Source organism: Thermobia domestica, chromosome 7 (genome assembly GCF_964235325.1).
Source record: "Thermobia domestica chromosome 7, izTheDome1.hap1.1, whole genome shotgun sequence".
Classification (NCBI taxonomy): domain Eukaryota; kingdom Metazoa; phylum Arthropoda; class Insecta; order Zygentoma; family Lepismatidae; genus Thermobia; species Thermobia domestica.
The window spans coordinates 278,296,513-278,316,226 of record NC_137460.1 but is presented as its reverse complement, the minus strand read 5'-3'; the positions used below and the strand labels follow the sequence as shown (position 1 = coordinate 278,316,226).

General features: G+C 35.4%; 1 protein-coding gene across 2 annotated transcripts in view; it reads right to left on the bottom strand.

Moving 5' to 3' along the window:
* Positions 1 to 19,714, bottom strand: part of LOC145690954 (uncharacterized) — a 57,010-nt gene that overhangs the window by 21,391 nt on the left and 15,905 nt on the right. The window contains exon 2 of one of the 2 annotated variants that reach the window (XM_081766421.1): positions 7,243 to 7,595. The exons of the other annotated variant lie outside the window; for it this stretch is intronic. Coding sequence (XP_081622547.1) covers positions 7,526 to 7,595 — 70 coding nt within the window. The 3' untranslated portion in view covers positions 7,243 to 7,525. Of the gene's footprint in view, positions 1 to 7,242; positions 7,596 to 19,714 lie in introns of those variants that run through there. 2 annotated transcript variants of the gene reach the window in all.

The following is a 19,714-nucleotide window of genomic DNA, read 5'->3' as shown; positions in this document are numbered from 1 at the left end:
TCAATGCCTTTTTTAAAAATTATATTTTCCGCAATGCATGAAAAATTATATAAAATAATTACATTAAAATATAAAATCTGAGATAATTTTCACAGTAGGTCAGTGTTATATATGAGAATGTTAAATTCAAGTTAGGAAAATCGTTTAATAGCAATAAATAAATTATGTAGTGTATTTATTTGCAGCTATTTGTCATACAGATGTAACTTCTCAATATTCTCAATACAGCATGTCATTTACATTCGTGAAATACAGCATATTCCTACGAATATAGAAAGTGTGTAAACAGAGTATCCAAACTCGGATCCTGCTTCAAGACACAACTTTTCCCGATCCCCTTAACGTCACGGGAAGAAACACAAATTCTCTTTAGAACGGAATATCGTTACTTAGAGTCTCATTCGAATACGTTGAATATGCTTTTGTATATTCATCTCTCTCTCTCTCTCTCTCTCTCTCTCTCTCTCTCTCTCTCTGTTTCCCTTTGTTTATGTGTTGCGGAATATCCCAAGTTGAATACAACATTTGCAAAGTATATGACCATCAGTGTAATGGAATACCGGAAATTGAAAGTCGTGTTTCTTCAGGTTGGATTTGCGTGTTCATGTTAGCTCACTGGTAGAGTACGGGCTTGTTAATGAGGTCGTCTTGAGTTCAAAGCCTGCAGAGAATTATCCCTTTTTTGTTACTAGAATTGCACAGAAATCGGATTCAAGGAGTGGTTTACTTCTAGAAATATTTTCAGAAGCGTTTAGGTAGCCCTGAAAAGGACTGTTTTCGGGAGCTAAGGCGGGGACATTGTGTCCAATATTTATTTTATTTATTTAAATCCGCTGACTCCAACAAGAGAATCCCAATTACAGGAGTCTTACATAAAATATTACATCTATGTTATCAATTTAAAACAAACACTAGAATAAAAATATTCACCCTTCTGAATTTATTACACGCCCTATTCTTCTGGGCATGGAATCTATTAAATGGGTGACAAATTTATCTCCTTCCCCTACCTCCAGCTATGCTTCGGAAACAAGATGCCACAGGTCATCTTGGGTTCTGGTGGATCTGCCTCAGGCCAACTATCCCTTAGAGTACTCTTCACTTCTGCCCACATATTTTCCACGAGATTGAGGTCTGCTCCACGAGGCGGCCAGTCAATTAAATCAATCTCAGGCTGCCCTGCGAACCATTCCTAAACCACACGGGAAGTATGTATTGGCGACTGGTCTTGCTGGAACTGAATTACACCATCAGGCTGAAATACTCGTACAGATGGCACCATATTACTCATAATATCCAAGTACTGAGCACTGTCCAGGTGTCCTTCAATTCTGTGAAGCTGTTCTGCTCCGCGCCTGAAAATCCAACCCCAACATGAAATAGATACATGGCCACTGCGATTTCAAGCAGCAACACATCCAGGGTTATATCGGGTGCCTCTCGGGTGATACACAAAACGGCGTCCCTCATTTAATGTTGTGAATATGGATTCATCTGAGAAAACCACGTTTTCCCAATTGCGACCCACATTCGCCTGTGCAAACGCGAGACGGTAAATTTTGTGGTCGTCTGAGAGTTTTTCCTTCACGGCAGCAACACAGCCACGTAACCCGGCATGACGAATCCTTCGCAGAGCTGTATGCTTACTACCAGGAAAAAGAGAAGCTTCCCTTAGCTGTCTAGACGTCCTTAGTGGGTCTAGCCGGGCTTCGTTTACTAATCTCGCATCTTCGGCTTCGGTTGACACATGCGGACAACCAGAAGATCGTAAATTACCAGTTTGACGTGTAGGACCATATTTCCGAATCCATCGCTTTCCTGTAGAGGCCGGGATACCTACTCGCCTGCTAGCTGCAGTTGCAGAATAGCCCTCCAACTCCCATAAAGTAATTACTGCTGTACGTCTATCCATAGTTACCAATGTTCTGAGCTGTGAGCAGGAAGCAACAGGTAAAAGCTAGTACCTGACGCGTGGTTGGTTAATTGCACGACACGCCTATTGTGCGGAACGACTTGGTCAACGACTCGCGAAAGAAATCTGAAAATGGTGCGCCGTAATAATAATATTAAAAACAGTTTTTATCAGTAGCGTAGCGTGATATTCCGAAAGGGGGATGCCAAAGTTAGTCATTTGTGCGATATAGTACTACTGCAAGCAGCGATACATAGCTATTCCGAATGGAAATATAGGGTTATACAAAATTTAGGAGGAAGCCCCTCTAATTGGAGGTCTACTGGGGCATAGAAAAGCGAATGCGTGGATTACGTTAGAATTTAATAACCAATTGTCTCAGCTCCTTCTTGCCACTACCGTTGTGACGAGAAAACTAGGCCCCACTTTTGTATGAACATGGTTTCCAGTATCGTTCCCTTCATTTCTTTCTCGTGGGCGGCTTTTTTCTCCACATACCACACGTCAATCTTGTTCTTTCAAAAAAAAATATCGCCCCTAGAAATGTGTCATCTTGGGTCCGGAACTGAGACGCCCGTTCGTGAATATGGACCTGAGTGTATATATCATTTGAAGATGTAAATACAAAGCACTTAAACCAACTCTGGGGGCCTGTTTCTGTATCCAAATACTGAAGTCAAGGGCGCAAATCTGTCTTGAACGTTTGAGGGATGGGTAAGACTGTTCCCATAATCCTTTCCTTTTTTAACGATGTTCAAAATATTTATGAAGTTGAAAAAAATGCTGTGGAGGATTAGGGGAGCAGAGTTGTCTATAACATTGGCAGGAGGGCACATTTTAAGGCTTATTGTGAGGGGAGGGGAGAAGAGACTCATATTACAGTAGATGAATCAGATTTCTGAGGTAAACTTGTTGTACTCGTATATTATATACCAAATGATGTACATGAAATAGTGGTACATATCATTATTACAACTCAGTGCCGTGAGCACATTCTGAAATTTGAATATATGCATAATAATAATTGACATGTTTCTACTTATGCATCCACAATGATCCACATTAAAATTTTAGGACATTTGTTTTATAACAATACAAATAATGAATTCCCCAAAACTATGAAAGAAAATTAATCAGGCCTATATTTGGCGCAACAATACTCTTATCTGAGCAAAACTATAATTACCACAATAGCATTATAGGAATTGTTACAGGAATTAAACAAATAGTTGAAAATACACTACTAATTATTGATGACAATGAAATATTAAAGAATACGATTCTTTTTAAAAAATGAAACAAGTCAAAGGACATCAGTTTCCTTTGTGGCAGTCGGATAGAAATCACCATCACAATCTCAAATCGGATTATTGGGGGGGAGTGGACAAGATTGTAGGGAACTTGTTCCCTTTATGTCCCCGAGATTTGTGCCAGTAACTGAAGGGCCCTGGCACAATCTTTGCGAGTGACGGGGAGTGGTGGCTCTCTTGTCCTACCAGATCGGTGACCGTAATTCTACAGAATGCTTTAAATTTATGCCTGTGTCTGTGAGCTCCTTTACGATGAAGATTACAATTACGATGCATTTAGTTACGATTAAGGCATAACTATTTTAATACTATTATTTACATAACCGGTATGCTTCAAAAATGCGTTGAACTAACCATTTCCGTTTTGTTCTATTTCCTTTATATTAGGGCTCGTACGTTCTGTTCAGAAACTATAGCTTATTTCAAAATATATACAGTTGGAAATATTTGAATATGCCAGCGTATATCTAAAGCAAATGTACGGTTGCAAGGGATGAGGAGGAGTGAGAAGGGAAGTACTGCGCATGCGCATTCAACAGAAAGCAGACGAAAAAACCGATGCTTTCAGTAGGCCTGGAAGCCCGAGGAAAATAGCATACGACAGGAGGAAAGACAGAAAATGTGCATCTGAGCGACGCGCATGCGTAGGTTCCTCTTGTCAAAGTAAGTCGAGAGAGCGCGCCAGAAGATTGCAGTGGAAATAATTGTGATAATTAGAAGCAAACAATTTATATATAATGAAATACGTACTTTTTCTTATTAATAGGGGATGCCGGGCATACCGGCGTTCCCTCACGCTACGCCGCTGGTTTTTATAAAGGAGTATTAATACATATGAAAAGCTGTTTAAAGAATGAATTGTTATACTGACTTTACACGTATAAAAACACATACCATATACCAAACAGATTGAGCGATATGATGATAGCTGTATTGAGACGACACTTTCGAAGTCCAACTTCGGGTATCTTCTGAAAACAGTAAACTAAAGCTGCTGGTTCGAACCTCCAAGCCAAACTTAGCAATCGGGATAAAATGTACAGATATGTTTTTCCTTCTGTTAAATATAATAAGACATGTTGAAATGGTATTAAGTGTAGAAAAAAAGTAAAGTTGATTGAAATAGTTAATGATACAATATTTCGAAACTATATATTCACACTCTCGTTTCGTCATTGTGATTTCCATACGAAAAAAAAAAATTACGTATGAGCTCAGTTATATTTCAGAAGCAGCTTCCGAAAAGCTGTCATGTTAGCTCAGTGGTACACACCCGAGCGTTTAAATCGTGAGTTCGATACCCGTTCAGGTGAGATTCTTTTATGCTATTCTACTTTGCTCAATGCATGAAAATTATGTAAAATAGTTACATTACAATTCATCAGTTGTATATATCAGCTGAATATATATATTCATATCATTTCACGACATAAGCAATTATTATCTTTAAAATATAACATTTAAGGTATTCACAGAACGTCGGTATGTTATATGTGAATATTAAATACAAATTAAGAAAATCGTGTAATAGCAATAAATAAGTTATGTAATGTATTTATTTGCAGCTATTTTCATACGCAGGTAACTTCTCAATATTCGCATTACAGCATTTAGGTAGAGCATATCGAAAATCGGATCGTGGTTCAAGACAAAAAACTAGCTAGCCCCAAACTGTCACGTAACAAACTCACGAATCGCAAAAGTAAAGTGAAGAGATTGAGAGCGGTAATACCTTAATCGCTCTCTCTCAACTCTCTCTTATCTGCATTTATACATATAAAAGTGTATGTATGTATGTTTCAACATAACTCATGTATGCCTAGAGCAGGGTTTCTCAACCTGGGAGTCGTGGCCCATAGGGGGTCGCGAATATAAGCGGAAGAGATAAATATAGTTAGAATCTAATACCGGAAATTATTTTGAATTTTGTTCTGATAGGCATACTTTTATTTTTTATACATACTGTAAAGAATAATAAAAAATAAGTCTACTGAACATTGCCAAAGGGTGCAGAGTTGTTTAAAAATGAATTTAAATGAAAGACGTATGATATGATACCAATGAGAACTGTATATAGAAATACTAGAAAAATACACATGGAACAAAACCTGCACATTGAAATACAATTAAAATTGAAACCTAATGAGATACTTAAGCATGGTGTAATTTCACTAGTGGAGCAATGCCCGGTTCAATCTTCGTGACGAACATTATGAAGCCATTTTCAACTGATAAGCGATTTCTTGTCTTTGTTTTAATGTTTACCATGAAAAAAAATCTTTCGCACAAGTACGATGTAGCAAATGGAATTATTACTTTTAAAGCAGCAGATATCAGACCAGGATATTCTTCTCTCCTCATCAGGCAGAACTTGTCCAAGTCTTTGTTACAGAAAACCAGTTGCAAAGACTTGTAGCATTATCATTCTATTATTTGGTTAAGAAGTTGTGGGCTTAGATCAGATACGTTAATGGTCTCTTCAAAGAAGGAGTTTAACATCCATCTTGAACCAGCACCTTCGTCGTTGGGAATATAGATGGTACAGTTACTGTATCCACTGACAATGCCGGGCGCCGAAAAAAGGGGGCACAAATTTCGGAGGAAGTGTGTTACTCATGTTAGGAAAGTAGGGATGCACGCGAGACAAGACGAGACGAGAAATGGAAAACTCTCGTCTCGTCTCGCAACCTCAAGCGTTGGTCTCGTCTCGCAAATGTGAAGTCTCGTCTCGCGTCTCGTATAAAATTTTCAGTCTCATCTCGCGTCTCGCGCGAGACTTTCTTGCATGGTCTCGCATATATTCTAGGTCAAAATTTTGCAATGTGTTATTCTACGGCTGTTAATGAATGATGATGTGGTATTCTTTCCGAAGGCAGGTATTTGACCTAAAAGTCCCTTGGCAAGGTGAATGGTGGTTTGCCATTGCTTTCCATGGGATGAATGTTCATAACATCCTAAGGGGACGGAACCTAGAGTTCAATATGGTATCCGAACTTGTGTCCCCTCCGCTCCAAATTAAAAGAAAAGTTGTGTTGGAATTTGATCGCTGGACCATTAATTTTCGTCAAATTAATAGCATAATTTACAGCAAAACCAGCATAATTGTTGCTGGATCCAACATTGTTTTCCAGCTTAGAGGTCTCCAGCAATATTTGTCTCTTCTAAAATATCGTCGCCACTATCAACATTTACACGTTTTGGTCGTTTTCTTGAAGGGTGATTTTCCATTATAAAGATGTTTTTATACCACCAAAAGCGCTTGTACACTAATTAAAAAAGCGCTTGTTGAAGAACTCCTCACAACACAATACGACCCAATTCTTTTGGTTCGTTCGGGCTTGTAGCAATGTTGGATTATCGCATTTTATCAACTTTCGCTTTCAACTTATACTGCCAGATCTAGAAAATAAAATTACTGACAGATATAGGGCCATTCTTACCATCTCCTACGAAACCTATAGGGACATCCTGCCAAACCAGTATTTGAATTAAACTTCCGAACTAGAGGGGGATGTTTTTGATAAATATATAGAAAGAAAATACTTATTCCATGTAAAAATATCATGTTATTTCTGCGAGCTGGGCCGGGGATAAACTTTGACGAGAGGGGATTTCCCCGCCATTCCCCAACATTAATCGCTAGTAGTAATGTGAAAAAGACAGAAACAACAGAAATATCATATTTCGCAGCAATAGGGAGTCTTATTCGCTTTTCAGACCAAAAATAGAAGTTCATGTATTCGTGCGCGCCCGCGTGTATATGTTTGTGTCGCAAAATAAAGTCCTAAATCGATGCTGTAATAAATTTTCAATTTACAAAGCTTTTCTTTTTTAGAAACTAAAGAAGGCTTTAATTCTGAAAATTAACCTTGATTAATAATAAATCTCATAAAATGTCTATTGCCCCAATCACTTTTTTGTTCCTGGAGGCATTAACGCTCAACTTAGAAAACTCAATAAATGTAAAATTACTAAATATACAATTAAATGTAATTCATAAATGTTGCGAGACTTAACCGAGTCTCGTCTAGCGTCTCGTCTCGCATGGTTTAGTCTCGTCTCGCGTCTCGCATAAAATTTTCACTCTCGTCTCGTGTCTCGTATCGCAAATGCGAGACGAGACGAGACTTCTCGCGTCTCGCGTGCATCCCTATAGGAAAGTGCATGTGCACATGTATAAAATAGAAGGAAAAACGTAATAAAATGTGCTCAAAATCAAGAAAAGGCAGAGTTTACTTTTGAAAATTTTATTGGGCTTCGTGACAACCATGGTGGCGCTTCGCAGCTAGTCTGTCGACCTCACTCATATGTACGGAGACATCGTCGTATACTCTTGCCCCGAGCGCTGATTTTCCATGCCACGGCACTGTTCACTATAAACAAGAAATGGATTCTACTATTATAAAATAGAAATAGGTATGTTAAAAATCCCACACAAGCTTATTATAAAACACAAATTATAAAAGGGTCGCTGGCAAGAGGATGTGATAAAAGGGGATCGTGATAGGAATTAGATTGAGAACCACTGACCTAGAGTAATTTTAACCAAAATTCTTATAGTCTGAAAAAGAGTGCTGTCGAGTTACCTATGGTGAATGGGAGGGGGATACATATAAAAGATTGCTAGAAAATGATCGGTATTAGTGTCGAATTCAGTTTTCGGGGTCGCTTAGATAGTGTGACTTTCGATTTCGCTTAACTCCGATTAAGCTCTCATTAGTAGGGATGGGCACGAGCGACTTTTCTTTGAAACTCGACTCGACTCGAAATAGATATCTTTGAGGTCTACTCTAGGACTCGGCGCGAAAAATATCCTCCAACTCGACTCGGATTAGAGTCGAGTCAAACTAAAACGAGCCAAATCCTGTGTGTAGTCCTACCTAGACAATACATAGACAATATATTTATTCTATTATCAATTATACTACTATTACTACAAATAATAATAATAATAATAATAATAATTATTATTATTATTATTATTATTATTATTATTAGTAGTAGTAGTAGTAGTAGTAGTAGTAGTAGTAGTACAACACCGTGTATAAACATGAACGATAGATGGTTAGTAAAGGAATACTAAAAGCTAGTTGACTGCCGACGTCGGTAGTCATGACGTCTACAAGGCAAAGACATCGTTCATTACCCTAAGCTGTAAGCGTCGGCGGACTACAGATGGTCAACTATTGACCTCTCGCCAAAAATTGGTGGCCCCGCAGCGACAATCCACGGTGGCCCCAGTTCCATTTTGAAAACTTTACTACCAGCGGCAGAGACGCGATGAAACGACAACGAACCACAAAATTACTCTCTCAAAATATGCTAAAATGCCTATATGTGTGATTTGTTTATATTTAGGTGAGTCAAAAAACACAAAACAAATACCCCGGGGAGGACGCGAACTATCAATATTACGATTACTAGGCACGTGTTCTTCTGACTTCCCCACGGAAACGATCATAAAAAGCTTGGTTGTTGAAGGATAAATCATTGACGTCTTAATTTAGCCAATCAGACAAACCCCTACATCTCGAGTTCTAGGAGGTGATACCGTGAACCGTTTCAGATTTATTGCATTCTGGTGGGGTGCTATCTATGTGCAAAATTTGATCATAATAGCCGACATGCATCTTCGGTGCCTCTTATCTTTAGTACAATTTTAACCAGAGATGGTGTGGGTCAATGAAAATTTGATTTACGACCCACCATGATCCAGTATCACCCACCACCCAAATGACCCATTGGCCCACTCTGACCCATCATCCATCGTGATCTACTCTGACCCACCACCAAATATGAACCACTCTGAACCATTGCGAACAACTCCGACCCATCGACATCAACTCTGACCCATGATCCACGTCCTCTTCTCCGTTGACTAAAGAGGCTACACTTGTAATAAAACAAGACTGTGAAATTATCACTTACCGGAGTTTGAATTTCTACCGTCAATGGCTCAAGCACCTCTCTGTTACTATGCTGGTGGATCTGACCTTTACGATATATAATGGCAAAGTGTTTCTCAACTTCCGAATTAAAATGAATTTAAATTTATCATATACAATTATTTCTTTGTTGCCTTACAGACACATTTCAGTAGAAAATAGGATGAAATTTGAAAGTCTCAAATCAAGGAAAAGTAGACCAACGTAAAAAAAGAAAGAAAAACTAATTTTCTATATCATTAAGCACCTGGAGTGCCACTCTTTATCTAATCCACCTCGAAAATTATGGATTCGACACTAATGTCGGTCTTTTATATATATATATATATATATATATATATATATATATATATATATATATATATATAATTTTCATGTCAGCCCTTTCATTTCTCCTAGGAGAGCAAACGGATACTGCCACCGTTAGGACTAAATTTGGTCTTAAATCACATTAAAATTTCTACCAATTAATTTAGCGACCAGTGTTGCATTTAAAAGCTCGGCGCCTCTACGCACTTTTGCTCTCGGCGCCCCAATAACTACATATTTCTCTGCCCCTTCATCCCTAACTTAAAAATAAAACTTAATTCGAATATGCTTAATTAGTGAATTTATTACATTTAAATACCACTCACTACATGCTACAGCTAGAACTACGTAACAAAAAATAACAAATGTGAAACGTGTTCTGAATTATTTTTAGATTTCTTACGCTATTATTATACATATTAGAACAGTGAAAGAGGATTGTTCATGAAATAGTATATTTGCTCTTAATTTTTAACTTTTTCATACGGAAAAAATTAAAATATTATTCAAGTTTTAAACTTTGCACTCTGCAAATATATTGCCCTCTAGGCAATGGGAGTAATGTGAAGTGTGGACTAATGTGGACTAATGGGAAATGCGGCAGTTAGCGGCGCTGAAAATTTACGATTCGATTCTAATATCGGTTGATTTCGATATTTTTATGTCGCTACGTAACCACCCTGGGCGCTAATGGGAACTTAATTGGACTTGAATTGAAAGTAGAACTATTCACCTAAGCGACCACGAAGCTATGGATTCGATACTAATATCGACCAGTTTCTAGCATTTTTGATATGTATCCCGACAGTACTCTTTTCCAGACTGTAAGAAATATAGTTATAATTGCGCTAGATATATCAGAATTATGTTGAAACACACACATCCATCCACTTTTATATTCTGTATAAATTGAGAGTGAGCGAGCGAGCGAGAGAGAACGACTAAAGGCATCACCACTTCCACATTGCAAAAGCATATATCAGGAATTGAATTGAAAATCTATGTAAAGACTTTCTGCTGTGGCATGCTTCATAAGGACAATTCCAGTCTGCTCACGTGATCTTTGGGGTTCATGAATTTCTTGCGAGCGTTGCGACTTTGGATTCTCTGTTTAAACCTTCGGTTTATGCATCGAATAAGTTTTCAAAAACATAAATGACATGCTGTATGATGAAAATGTCATATAGAGGGTATGAGAATTACACTCTATATGACAAATAGCTGCAAATAAATACACTACATAATTTATTTATTGCTAGTGAACGAGTTTCTTAACTTGTAGTTAACATTCTCATATATATAATACAGACCTACTGTGGACACCTACCTATTTCAGATGTTATATTTTAAACATAATAATTACTACATTCTGCAATGATTATGTTATATATATACAACTGATGTATTTAATGTCATTATTTTATATAATTTTTTATGCATTGCGGAAAATATAATTTTTTAAAAAGGCATTGACCCAGAAGGGATTCGAACTCACAACCTTATGATTTGAAATCCAACAGCTTACCAGTGAGCAAACACAAGGACTTCTGCTAAGGTACTTTTAGCGATGTATAACGGTTCACAAGAAAATTATGACATTCATACCCACTAGAAACGCTGTTTTTGTTCTACTTTGACTATTATTTTAGTACTTAGGCGATAATTATGTTCTATGTCTTAACTTTGAGCATTATTTTACATATGGAAAGATTCGTTTACGTATCTAAATGTTCCATTACGTATGGAGAGCTAAATGACAAACAAGCATGTGGTGACATTAATACAAAGTTTCGAAATATTCTGTCATTAAGTATTTCAATCAATATTGCTTTTTTTTCAACACTTGATAACAAGTCTTATTATATTTAAAAGAACAAAAACACATCTGCAAACTTTTTCCCGATTACAAAGGCTGGCTTGGAGGTTCGAACCTGGTTTACTATTTCCCGAAGATACCCGAAGTTGGACTTTGAAAATTTCTGCCTCAAAACACCAATAAAGAATGCGCTCAACCTTTTTGAGACAAGGTGTACATACCAAAATATTTATTTTGTGCTATATGGAATAAACATTTATTATAAGTGAAAATAGAGATCCGTTGTCACTAATATTATTACTTTTTGTGTCAGAAAATTTAAAAACGGAAGAGGCTTTTGCAATTGCAGCTACAATAAACTGTCACTATGATTACAAAGAAACAAAAAGGACGATATAACAACTTTTAAAATTTTGCACAAGATACGTGATTTCATTAAGCATACCAATTTAAGGTTGCGCTTTATATAGTCTGATACCTTGAGATAGTAAAATTTTGTTTATATTGATATGTAGCGACGTAGTTACATCTCATACATTCTAAATAAACAAATACATTTGAGAAGTTAGAGTTTGTAAATTATTGTTATTATTATGTACTTATTTGAAATACATGATATAATGATTCCAGAATTCAACGTTAAGGTAATATGGACACCCAACAGCACCTTCGTTACTCTTACATTATTACTAGTGCTTTTATGTTTGTGCTCTCAACATAGAATTTATCACAATCTGCTGTAATGCCATTAGCAAAAATCGAAATATATAATAGGTTTGAAATTCTGCTGTTACAGGACTTTTGCAAACAATGTTCTCGAATGTTCTTAGCATCGTGAAACATTCTAGTCATTATTGCTTTTTTATGCTAAAAGTAAAAAGGGAGTGCGAAGATAAATGCTAGACTCTGAATACCGAAAAATTGAAGAAATACGTTATACATCACATTATAAAATACAGGGAGCTGAACTGTTTGAAATAAATATTTAATATGTTGAACGTGTTCATTTAAGTGGCATTTTATTAAGTTACGTTCATTCAAATGGGTATCATAAAGACGGGAACAGGATTAAAACTGTACGTCATATATTATAATCTGAGTGGTTTCTCTTGTTAGAGAAAGGACAGCTGGCACACTACCTTTTTTACTTTTAAAAAAGTGTCACGTGCAGCAGTTTTCGGAAATAAATATTCAAGAGACAGAAGACGAATAATCTGCATACTACACCTAAGTAAAAAAATTTGACATAAACCTAATCTGCGATTAGCTACAGAAATAGATGAAATTAAATTTTACATGTCTGCAGTTAGCCACACATGTAACTCATTTAGAAAACTTTTTTATTTTTTCTTACGTTACTGTCACTAGAATGAAGATCCTACGAGTAAAAGAACAGATTTAAATTTTACGCTAAAAATGGTGAGTGGATTATGCTTGAGAGGTGTCTTTACGCTATACCAGAGAGCAAGTGATCTAAGACTTACAAGAAGAAAACGGGCAATTTCCGCCGGTTTCATAATACATAAATTTACCATATGATATAACATTAATATGCAATGTACAGAACTTCGTCACACATTGCCTGATGCACTCAAGTGATCACAATTTTGCTAGCATAAAAAGAATTATAGAAGAACTACGTTTTCAAGAGGATATTGTGAAATTAAGCTGTAAACCTCAAATAAACTATAGACTTCTTTAGATGTTTTAACAAGAACAACGTCAAAAACAGCAAAAAGGCTTGTAGTATACGACTAAAAATTGTTTACTAGGAAACAAATTATTTTCGTCATTTCTCTTTCAAACTACGCATTTATTCCTTCCGAATGTGCTTCTTTACTTATATGGAGCAATCTACTTATATGGGGAAGTATATCTACATACTTCTAGGGAAAAATATCGAACCTGGGACAATAAGCATAAGCATACCCTGAACCAGGGACAATAAGCATAAGCTTGGTCCTTGTTGTGTTTACTGTACTATGTGTGAAATTTAAAAGTTGAGATTAAGCATTGGTTTCCTGCACATTCTTTTGCAGAGGTAGCACCCTCGTGATCAGATGTTTGTTTCGCTGGTTACAAGAAAGTACAACGTACTGAGCATACGTTTGCAAAATTGTGAATGAAGGCCGAAATAGTCAATTGATTGCAACAAACGTGACCTTCATTTGAAGTTTTCATAGTAATTTTCCCTGTGTAATTTTAGCAGCAAATATTAAAATCTTAAAAATAAAATATATACCTCACTTTAAAGTTTCGTATACATTCAAGAATATACGAAACTCATTCACTCACTAATTAACCATAACCGAAGTCCCACATCTCATACATTTAACTTCTCAACTGGATATCATACTATACTAAACCATGCCAACTTTTATTATTATAGCCCATTCTTAGTTTATCGTATTGTATAATATTATCTTATCATTTTTGATACACCAACCTTTCACGAAAAATTTACAGTTCACATGCATATTACTGACGCAAGCAACGTGACCCGCCTATAGTAGACATATCGGTTTCATTATTTATGTAAAAAATGTGATGTCTTTCTACTGTAAGTGTTAACTATATATATATAACATGTAAACTTTCTTTCCTTCATATCACGCTAAGTAAGTTATTGAAGATGTTACGTCTTTTAGCTGATTGCTAATAACCATTTGTAACCCTTTCAGCCCTGACCTACACAATTGTGCAGGTAAATAGAATCAGCCATATATACAATACCAGCCGAACATGCATCATTGTGCAGGTTAATTTTTTCCGAAAGTTAATAGTTAAAAAAAATAAATCATGTTTAGGAGGATTAGTAGATCAAACTAGATTATCGAAACCACTATTCTTTCTTTCTATTTTTGAGATAAAAGAAATGATCATCCATTTCTCAATTTGGTCTTTCTGTGGAATTGTTCACAGTTCAGATGAAATTTTGTAAAGCCGGTCAACAGATATTTTCTCGTTCCTGATCGATTGCAAGTGAAACTGTAGCTGCGTGATACGTCTATTCTAACAGCTAAATTTATTCAATTGATTAGAGCACTCTGAGGAACTGACGTAGAAGCGTTTCACTTCAGATCACGTTATCGCTATCCGATGAGTGAAATAATTATTTTCTACAATCTAGGAAAGGATAAGAATATCGTAGGTAAGAGCTATAAAAATATGCTCAATCGTTTTATTTGTAACATGTTTTGAATTTGGATCTATTAATGGCGTGCGTTCAGCTTTTCACCATAGGAGTTATAATTTGAAATCAAACCATTTAAAAGACAAGTTAAATGACCTAAAATTTTCGAGGATCTTACAGAACGAATGGGACTAGATATGAATCACACACAATTTCTTAGCTTTTTATTTATTTGAGACGTATTTCCAAACTGTAGTGATTATTGATTCCATTTTCGATTTCGAGTGATGAATCTTTCAAAGGTTGTTACAAAAATTTTCACACATCATTGGAATCACTATGTATTGTCCTCGATTACTCAACAGGTACTGATTATTAATATATATTTTTCTGTTATATTTTTGTATGCTATGTTAAACAAATGATACACAATACGAATTTTTTGCGCAGTATTAGGTAAAAATTCTTATTATAATACTGTACAAACTTGTATTTTACCAGGTGCCAGGCGAAATAGCACTAGCTTCAGGAAAGAACTGCATATAGAAAGAATTTTGAAATAAGAAACTGATGAGAATAAATAAAAAACACATTCTTGCGATTTCAATGCCCATTACCGTTACATTTCCAATTCCTTATCGTAATTATAATAATAACTATTATTATAAAAATTAAGCAAAATAAATACCAAAGAGCAACATTTACTGCGCCAGAAAACTATGGATTCGATACTGATAGCGGCCCTATTTGATCATTTTCTTATCTCTACTCTTCATAATATTTTGGGGTCTTTCACATCTATAGTGCTATTCTCCATAATGTTAGTTATAAATGTATATTAACTTCCTGTTATAAATTAGTATACGAATCGAGCTTTATATTCCTAACGTAATGACAGAGAGAGAGAAAAAAAATAAATTAATAATATCATCATAGGAATTCCTTTTCCCCAGTTAAGCTAAACCAAATAATGATATATAACCTACTCTTTATTGAAAACTATGATGTTTTGCATAAAACTACTTTGAAGTACCATAAGACGGGGTTACTTGGCACATCGGGCATTACTTTGCACAAAATTCGAAAAGAGTTTCACAGTTTTCTGTCGGGAAAACCATGAGCAGTAAACCGGAAGTTTCAACTTCCACCGTAAGATAGAACACGTAACTGTATTTTGGCTGTAATGTTGGTGGTTAAATTCAGTTCTACTTACCGGGAAAGTTTATTTTTGTAGAGGTATTGAAAGCAGTCACTGTAAAGGCTGATAAAATTTGAAAGATATCATCTATAAGAATTTCCGTCAAGATTAAATTAGTTTCGTAGACTACCATGTATAGTGGGACTTTGATGCAGTAGTTGAAATTGAAATGTCTAACGTATTAGTCATAAAAAACGTAAAACTGGGAGAAGGGGTTTCAGCCTATACTCGCGGTTACTTTGCACCGGTTTGCACGTTCGGTAAATTTCCTATTTAGGTAGATGCCGGAATGAATTTCTTGCTAGAAAAATAATTATGAACACCGGAGAATCCAGAAAAGTAGTTTGACAGGACCTTCATTCAAAAATTCTTTTTTTTTTATTTTAGAAATCACTAAATTTTTGTGAGTAGGTTTGTAGCTTATACATGTTGGAATCACTAACAATAGATTCTTCGGCAAATCTTTACTTTCGGTCAAACAGTGACTGCAAACGATTCATCTGATCCGGTTACCAGAGCAGTTTAGGAATCATTCCTCAATTGCTCCCGGAACCGGATCAGATGAATCGGTTACAGTCACTTTCCGAGTCAAGGTAATGTACAATCTTAAGAATGTTGCTATAAGTACAAGGGCCAAAATGTTACTAAACACTATACCTAATCAATCCAGGTGAAGTGATGACTATCAATATTGATATCTAAATGGGGACTACCGCTCCCTCAATCCCCCACTCAAGTATCGTAAAAACATTCAAAAAAACAATATTTATTCAAACCAGTACTATAAAGCTGACGTAAAAAGGAAAATTTAGAAAAAAGAATCATCACTAATTATAAATTAGTGCAGCATGACGAGGAAAACTAAATTACATCTCACCAAGATAATAGAACCACCAGCAGCCAAACAAATGCTTTGCTAAAAACTCAAATGCAAAGCAAATCAAGAATAAAATTAATATCAATTAATAACGAAAGCACTTACCGTTTCCCCATACCAAAACATTCATAAATAATGAACTCACAAGTGATGATTCACGAAAAAATAAGATAGCAAGAAAACATGCGCAATACTCAATTACACATTACTGAAAAATGTTCCTTTCCGCACAGACGTCGATTTACTAAAGCGAGGACACTTGTTATTATTACAAACAAGACTAACCAATAAACGCCCACTTTTACCATACATCAGAAATATCTTCAGCCTTTGACCACAACTATATTAGGATTTCTCTAACTCAATGAAACCACACAATGCTGCAAAGCGATATGAGTTAATATCCGAATCTAATTCAAACATATTTAAAAACGACAAGTTCAAATTCTTTGTATTAAATTCATGTTACGGTTTCTCAATCGCACTTGCTAACTCGATTGTCACTATGATACGAAAATTCAATTACCCGCTCACCGCATTCCACACATACAAACAGAAAGAACATGTGACGTCACAGTAACAAACTACCATATCACTGTACAGAGACATATAGTGAGAAAAATATGAACTACCACCAATGTTTCAAATAGAACGTCACTCAAACGGCACGAACACTTCCAGCAAGTGACTCACGCAGAAACTGTTCCAAGAAGTGATTGAAACAATAAGAACCGTCTAAATCACTGTTTGAGTCTAATTAAGTATTTTCCTTTTTTTAAAAAAAAAGAAGAAAAAGAAATCATGCAATTTTGGGTGGCCTTCAGCCTGAAACTTACAAACCCCATAAATCTTTCACTGATTTCGGTTCGAATGATTCACACAACAGTAATACTATGTAACGGATTTTAAATTAGATTTGAGAATTCTGATATTAAAAAAACGATATTTTTTTTGATTCGTTGAGGAATCTAGTGATGGGTAGGTCCCGTTGTTCATGGTATGTTGAGGGAGTAATGCATGACCCAACTAGGCACGTGAAAATTGATAACGTTCGTCAAGCGAACAAAATGATTGCATATAAAGTATTTTAGAGCTGTGCACGTTTGAGTTCAACTAAATGGCAATTGAGCATTATAAATGATTTAGGGCTATTTTCAAGATGCCAAAAGGCTGATTTAGAGTGGCATCCTTACATGAATTTACTGTTATAATGAATGCGTATTTTAACGTGATGCCAATGGCCATTAGAGGGCGGATCACTCCGTAGATAGCTACTCCTTCTTGCTTCCCGAATGCCTAGCTTGTGAATGATAGATGAGTAGGAACCGTTTGTTGTGCATCATTAATATTTTGGAGGTGGATAGAATATCCCTCTTGTGATGTTCGTTCGCGATCAATGCCCATAAATGTGCTAGTAGAGTTTTACTTTGCCGTAGCCAATAAGATGTTTGTTGAAAATAAGACTAAGTAATGATTCTATCAGCTAAAGATCGCGTGTTCGCTAATGTTGTAAAGATCCGTGCATTAGTGTTGATGCCTATGTACCTGTTATAGTTGATGATTTGGTAAAAATAGAAGTTTGTTTGCGAGTACTACTGATAATTAAAAAAAATGTAAGTTTTCATATATATGTGTTTAAATAACAGCAAGACAAGAGGGACTGTTTTGTGAGCTGACCTGCGATTCTAAATTTATTTGAAACATTTTAATGAGTCTTTCGTTTTGCCGTATGAGTAATATGATTATTGAAACTTGAGACTTTAAATGTTTTTGCATTCCTTTAGAATTTTTGTTATTTAGTAAGTTGTGATACAGTATTTTAAATAATCAGTATACAAGTAATGTTATAACTATTTTACGAAATGCTTGTTCTGAAAATTGTCTTGCTTTATTAATGTTTTTTGTGTATGAATATATATATATTAATTTGTATTATAATTTTAATGCTACATTATGTGTTTATATTTAGTACTTAAATATTACAAAATATTTTTGAATAAAAAGGTTTGAGTATTGAACAAGTTTGTTGTAATAAAAGGTGCATATACACACATTACACTACACTAAATACACATATTAGGAATTCCGGCTTTAGCGTTTACACTGTTGTTAGGCAACACTTCCGAAATATACACATTTTCTATTATGGTTTAGTAATTAAGTATTTTTGTGTTAATGTCTACCAGTATATTCATTTAGTTTAAGGTGTTTACTATGATTTCAAATATGTTATATGTTCAGTGAACAAGATTGGAAAATCAATTGAAACATCCACTCATTCTGAGAGACCCACAGTTGAAAAATAAATAGATAAATAAATAAATAAATAAGTGAATGAAAGAAAAGGACTTATAAACTGCAAATTTAAATGAATAATATATACTTTTTATTAATGGTGGTATAATGGTGGCTTAAATGAGGGATTAGAAATATAACAGGTGATTTATCGTCATATACGTTGAATAACCTTATAGTTAACAAGTGAAAAGTGATCCATTATATACAGTGAGGTACCAATATACCGATCTCCATGGCGAACTTCCAGTGAATTGAACCTATATATAGGATGTTCCACAATATAGTGATTTCTTCAGTGATACTTAACAAAGACCATTAACCCTCTGGCGGCCGCGGTTCTCTTCACAATTGAATCACTTACAGATTCATCTATTTTATGTCCTAGACGTCCAATATTCAATTCCATTTTCTAAGCTTGGTTTCTAATTGTTTCTCTAATTCATCTGTCAACATTGCTTGAAATTGTTCTAAAACACTAGCCTCCATATTGATATGGCTTAAAAGCAACTATTTCAAATTACAAAAATATAAATGTCTCAGTTTGATACGAAAATAAGAAACATGCACTTAAAACATGAAACACGAAGAATTTTGATATTACAACCATTAACAACCAATCCTTGTTTTTTTCACAGCTCAGATTACACTTTGCGAAGTGCTTCAATATAAAGTAACCACAGATATAAACTAGTACCATATACAAAACATTATCTGTTATTCATAAATGCATATTAAGGCGGAATTTGCCCGTTTTCATCTCGTAAGTCGTAGATCACTTGCTCACTTGTAATAGCGTAAAGAAACCTCCTAAGGATAATCCACTCACCATTTTTAGCGTAAAATTTAAATCTGTTCTTTTAGTCGTAGGATCTTAATTCTAGTGACAGTAACGTACGAAAAAATAAAAATGTTTTCT